Source organism: Salminus brasiliensis, chromosome 13 (genome assembly GCF_030463535.1).
Source record: "Salminus brasiliensis chromosome 13, fSalBra1.hap2, whole genome shotgun sequence".
NCBI lineage: Eukaryota > Metazoa > Chordata > Actinopteri > Characiformes > Bryconidae > Salminus > Salminus brasiliensis.
This window is the reverse complement of record NC_132890.1, coordinates 34,642,829-34,649,205: the sequence shown is the minus strand read 5'-3', so window position 1 is coordinate 34,649,205 and position 6,377 is coordinate 34,642,829. Positions and strand designations below refer to the sequence as shown.

The following is a 6,377-nucleotide window of genomic DNA, read 5'->3' as shown; positions in this document are numbered from 1 at the left end:
ACATGTAATTGCAATCACATGGTGTTAATGTGCATTTATCTCATAAATACAACATTTTGGACACAATAAAAATAGCTTAAACTGCAAGACTGCATCACTATTAAACCCGACTACAATCAAAGGTACGAGGCCAAGTTTGCTGCCTCAGCAAACAGCTAGCACAGGCTACTCACTGTGTGCTCGTCAGCTTAGCAAACTCTGGAAGCATTTAGCAAGGCCCAGTGTGGTTCACATACGCTAAATATCATCCTTAAATAGTGTAGAATCATATATTAGCTTCCCTGCTGCACTACAGTAACAACGTGGGTCCTTTCTGTGTTACAAGAATTGTTGTAATAGCTGAAGTTTCCCATTTTTGACTGAGATCTTTAATCTGTTAGCGCTGTTTTAGCAGCTCAAATGTTTATTAAATTTGGCAACAATGGTCAGGTATCCATTCGCACCATTTTAGTTGCAGGCATATCCTATTCTAATACAAAAATAATGACCCAAGGCTCTCTTCTAGGCCATCTTAAGCTCTCCTTGGATTGAATCAGTCTATATTAGTGGGAGTCTGATACTTTTAGTTTTTTTAATTTGGAAGGTTTTAAAATATATAATTAATATTTTGAGAGGATACATACTCAGAGACTAAGTTCGATATGTAACAGTGGCCAAAAATACACAGGTCAGGTCTGTATACAGTATACAGGTCATTTGACCTGTAATTTTCTCAGAGGAGGAGGGAGGAAACACACAGGTATGTCTGGTCCACTACAGTAATAAAAGAATCACAGAGCAGCATCAATAAAAGCAAGAATTACCCCAGCACCCCATGTGCATTTAATACTGCCCAAATAGCACTTAAGGGTTCTCATTAGACCTATAATGAAATGTTCACAGTTGAAAACAGAACATTGTGTAGCTGTTAAATCTATCTGTACTTGGATGAGTGAGATGGCATTCAGCCAACACAGCAGCACTCTGACCCCCCAAAATGCTCCAGGGAATTTCGAGCAAGTGGTTTTAATGTGCTTTTAATGAAGTCTTTTTAAAGCTTTCCTAGCACGGATGTTCACAGGTTGCTTTATACAAGTTTCGAGTCTCTGGGGTATGAGTGTGAGTTTTGAGTCCCTGGGTTGCAAGTCTGAGTCAATACTCCTGTGGTGTGATTCTGATTCAGGTGATTCAGTTGAATCTCTGAGATGCAAGACTGGGGTGTGAATCTGATTTGAGTTGTAAGTCTCAGAAGAATTAGTCTGAGTCAAGTCTCAAGCTTTCAGGGTGAAAGTCAAAAAGTCAATTCTCGAGTCTCAGGAGAGAGAGTCTGACTCGAATCTCAAGTCTCAGCTTTTAAGTTTCTGGAGAGTAAGTTAAGTCTGTGGGATGTAGGTCTGATTTGAGTCTTGAGTCTCATCTCAATGACTTTGAGTCTCAATTGTTTTGAGTCTGAGTCATCTCGAGTCTCTGGGGTGTAAGTCTGAGTTGAGTTTTAAGTTTTTGCTGGAGGATGAGTCTAGTATCCAGGCTCTATAGGTCAGATTTGAGTCTTGAGTCTCAGGAGCGTGAGTCCAGGTTCAGCCTCGCTTTTCTGAGGTAGAAGGTCAAGTCTCAGGTCTGGGAAATTAGAGACCAATTTGAGTCTTGGGTCGCTTGGTTGAGAGTCCAGATCAAGTCTCATGTCCCTGGGCTTGATTCAAGTCTTGACTGTCAGAATTGCAAGTCCAAGTTGAGTGTCAAACTTCTAGGGTGTGAGTCTGATTCAAGTCTTGACCATTCGAAGTGCGAGTTCAAGTTGAGTCTTAAACCTTTGAGGTGTGAGTTGGATTCAAGTCTTGACCATTCGAAGTGCGAGTTCAAGTTGAGTCTTAAACCTTTGAGGTGTAAGTCTGATTCAAGTCTTAATTCTCAGAAGTGCAAGTCCAAGTTGAGTCTCAAACTTCTGGGGTGTGAGTCTGATTCATGTCTTGACCATCCGAAGTGTGAGTCCAAGTTCAGTCTCAAATTACTGAGGTGTGAGTCTGAGTAAGATCTGAGAGTCTCTGAGGTCCAAGTCTGAGTCGAGTCACTCGGGAGAGTCTAGCCATCTATTTTGGGTTATTTTGCTTATTTCATTCAATCAATACATTTACTGTGTCTTCTTTCATTCTGTCCATCAGACTGAAGGTCTTTCTGTAAGCTGTATGAAACCCGATGCTGCTGACAGACCGATTCTCCACTTCATCTGATTTCACATCTGATTTCTATGGGTTTGCTCTTAATGAGACAAACTCAAACACGCACATACACACAAGTTCATAACTGCCCAGGCCATGTTATCAATACATCATTTATGTAAAACCCAGAGACTTCTTAACTTCTTAACTTTAAATAGCAGCCTTGTTGCTTTGTTATTTGTTTCCTAGATACAGTCTGCCCCGTCATGAATAAAGGCACATGCAGGGGGCCGAGAAGTCTGCATGCAATATTAAATGTGTGAATCGTTGCTTATTAGCCAGTCATGCATTACAGGGATTAATAACGTCGACAGCTGAGATCAATTCACTGATGGACTGGAAATCTATTTTTCCCCTTTTGAAACGTGCAGCTAATGAATCTAATGGGACTCCAAGTTGAAACCTCGTTCGCTCCCTCCTCCCACCTCGTCTCAGCACTGACCACAGTTTGGGCTCGGAAGGACCCGTTACTCTGGTTGCGAGTGGGCAGTGTGCCAGAGAGGAAAGCTGCGCTTTTGTTTGTTTGTGGGTCTGCTCTGTAAGGAGCCCAGGGCCCAAGCTGCTGCCTGTTAAGGCTAATTGGAGCTGCCCGCTCGCCTGCCCCCTTTTCTCATGCTTTCTATTCTGCTCTCTGTTATTCTCCATAGCATTCTTCTCTCCTTTGCTTTTAGATTCTTTTCTGGGTTTCATTTTTTTTGCTTTTCTGCATTTTCTAACCCTTACCTTTTCCTTTGTTTCGTTTATTTATTCATTATTTAATTCATTATTTCTTCCAGGTACACCTACATTTCTATTTATATCATCCACATATTTTTTATTTGTCCTTTTTTTGACTTATCGTTTTTTTTTTTATTATTATTATCATAATTATTTTTCCCTCCATTTCTTTAATTTCTTTTTTTGTAGTTTTTCAAAAAAAAAAAACATCTAGCATCTTTTCTTTGTTTTTTTTATCTCACCCTTTCTCTTTTTCACAATTCCGCCTTTCCCGCTTTCTCTCCACTTCTTTTCTAATTGCTTTTCTTTCCCAGTTTCTTTTTTTCCTTCTTTCTATCCTCTGCCTCCTCTCTCTCTCTCTCTCTCTCTCTCTCTCTCTCTCTCCCCCTCTCTCTCACTCAGAGATGAGCTCTGATCGTCCCTGCCTTTCTCTACGCTCAACGCAGCTCGGTTCCAGCCAGAGGGGGGCGGGTCCTCTGTTCAGCTCCTCCCCCGACTTCCACCGGCTCCTCCACTGAGCGAGAGAGAGGGAGAGCGAGAGAGAGAGAGAGAAAGGGAGGGAGGGAAGGGTGAGCGAGAGAGACACTGATGCTCGGAGAATGGAACAGCAGAGTGTGTGAAAGACGCGAGAGAGCGAGAGTCCCCGAGACTGGCCGCACATCAACAGGAGAGTGAGGGTAGACTAACCCAAGAGAGAGAGAGAGAGAGAGAGAGAGAAAGAGAAAGAGAGAGAGAGAGCACAGAGTCGACAAAAAAAAAAAAAAAAAAAAAAAGGCGACCGTCTGCTCCGTCATTAAGAGGATTCACCGAGGGACTAAGAACAGCCACCCCACCGCTAGAAGATTGCTCCGTGGGTGTGTGTGAGCGTGTGAGAACTTCTTTGGGTCTCACACACCCTCCCACTCTCCTAACCTAAAGCCTTAGAGGTCACAGACCAAACCCCCCCCCCACACCACCACCATCGACTCCGACAAGATGATCAGAGGGGTCCTCCTGCTCCTGTGGCTGACGGGTCATGGTAAGCTGCTCGGATCTTGTCTCGGACACTTCGGCGCTGTCCAGCGTGGCTGTTTGTTTCTGTGATGTGTTTGTCTTGTCCATGCGTGAACTTATGAGGGTGCCGGAACAGGTCTTCGGCTAAACTTGAGAGACGTCGTTGACAGACTGAGGCTCTGATTAGACAGAGTCGCCTAATTTAACAGCCACAGGCATGTTAGGCTGGTCCGTCTCGAGCTGGTCCCATTGCTTGTTCACTCTTCTCCAGCCTAATTCAGTTCCTTCACTTGAGCGTTGCAATTGCGAGCAATCCGTGCCATCAGCCATCGGACACCAGCCGAAGTGTGGCAGGCACCATTGTCAGGATTATTGCCTCACTAGTACATGTGTTTGACCACATACTCGCCTCACAGAGCACATCACTGGCAACTCTACACCCATCTGATTGATACATCTGTCATCTGGATTTCGAGGTAGAAGCATTGAAAGCTTGTCTTGAGACAGCCTCTCATTGACCCAACAACTCCACCCCCCACCCCCATCCCATGTGGGTTGGGTCAGGCTGGGTCAACTTGTAGAAGTAGGGGTCTGACATTCCTGGTCAATTGTTCCTCTTGTTCTGGTAGTTACTGACCCAGAAAAGGAGTGTTGGCTAATCCCAAAGTGTGCCAGGGTCAGAGTGACCCCATGGCTTCTACTCAGAGCGTGACCCCTCTCGCGATGGGCGATCAGCACAACTGGACTACTTCAGAGTATGTGTGTGCTTGGGAGAATGTGTGTGTGTGTGTGTGTGTGTGTGTGCGTGCAGGCTGTCCACTTCAAATCCGGTATTAACAAAGAGCCAAGTCGTGCCTTGTCTGCTCCGAAGGCGCGTAGCTGTAGAGCTTTGACAGTTGGAGACTGGGAGGTGGAGGGAGGGATGGAGGGGGGGGAGCAATCCTCCCCAGCATGTCTTCAAAATCTCGCTTGCTCATGCTCTCGCTTGCTCATGCTCTCTCTCCTTCTCTTTGTCGACTCGTCTTTCCTCACCCTCCTCTCTCCCTTCCCCTCGCTCGCATAGCTCCCTCTCCCTGGGTCTCTCCGCCTGCATCCAAGGAGTCGCGATTATCATACGGCACACGCAACCCGAAGCCCAGCGCAGACGTAATGATTGGGCTCATGAAAAGTTTTCTTTTCATTCCCAAGCGCTCATTATTTCCCCGCCAGCCGCTAATATGGAGCCGTGTGACAAGAAAACCTTTGTTTTTTGGTGAGCGTTGCAGCAGAGTTGCGTTCGCAGACTCGCAGCATCATGCTAATTTAAGATTGACACAAGTCTGCCTTCACAAGTTTATTACAAGCGAAGTGGAGTGGAGAAGTAGGAGATCATGCCTCGAGAGGCTGACGTGGTTTTGATCCGGTGTTAAGTCTGTGGATCAGCTGCCACAGGTTTCCTCCTGATATTCCGGTTTATTTTTAGGTTATTTGTTCGTTAGCTGTTTAGCAGCAGGGAGAGCTGATTGAAGAGGGTGGGAAGAGCTAGATTTGGATGAGCTGGCTTGATTATCTCTGCAGGAACGAATCGCTGAGGCTGGTGACTTATGGAACTATTCAGGGACGGAGTCAGAATTACTCGTAATAAAATCTGACTGTGTTTAATTTAAAATAATGCTCAGTTTGGGAACTTTAGGAACTACAGAACTAGTGAGGGAGTTGATTACCCACAGACCTTTCGCTCTCACTGGTCATTACTGATTCTGGAGTCAGCATGCCCTGTGCATTCTGATGTTTTCCCTGCTCTAACAGACCCGATCCAGCTAATTCACTAATTAATTCCGGAGATGAAGTGAGTGTGTTAGGTAGGCAAGGCTCTAAAACTTTTAGGATTGGCATAATCCTGGACAAGGATTGGGAAATCTGCAATTTATCAAGATTATACCCAAGCAAAAGATGTAGTACAGTGCTGTATTTACTTTGCCGGTGCTAATATTCGCTGAAAAAACATCTCTTCTGTCCCAAATTTTCATATTTTCCTAACAGATTTAGTTATTTTAATTCCCTTAAACCTATAAAATGACCTAACACTGGTCCAGTAATGACCAGCTGGTGCAATAAGCTTGCTTTACAGAAGCCAAACTATACAGAAATAAGCCAAAGCATCTCGTAATCCACATCGCCGACACCTACAGCATACCTTCACTTACGCCCTTGCCTTATTTTTTTTGCAGCACAGACATGATATCCAGTAATGACCTAAACGACTTAAACTTGAGTCTTGAGTTGTGGCACCGCACGGGTCCTCAGCTGCTGCCCCAGCTCAGGGAAAGCGCTCTGGGAATGGCTCTGAGTGTGTTATTGTGGTAATTTAAGGAAAGAGCAGCCCAGGCAGGTAAACACCAGATAACAGCCTGAATCTGCATTGCTGCGCCGTCCCGCGAGGCCCTGTTCCCTCGCAGCTAAATTGTGTTCTACAAATTATTGCACTGTTTA

General features: G+C 44.9%; 1 protein-coding gene across 5 annotated transcripts in view; it reads left to right on the top strand.

Annotated features, from left to right (window-relative positions):
- Positions 1-3,497: 3,497 nt before the first annotated feature.
- The window catches only part of kirrel3b (kirre like nephrin family adhesion molecule 3b), a 286,358-nt gene continuing 283,478 nt past the window's right edge, over positions 3,498-6,377 (top strand). For all 5 annotated transcript variants that reach the window (XM_072694719.1, XM_072694717.1, XM_072694716.1 and 2 more), the window contains exon 1: positions 3,498-3,930. In XM_072694719.1, coding sequence (XP_072550820.1) covers positions 3,888-3,930 — 43 coding nt within the window. In that variant the 5' untranslated portion in view covers positions 3,498-3,887. The remainder of the gene's footprint in view (positions 3,931-6,377) is intronic.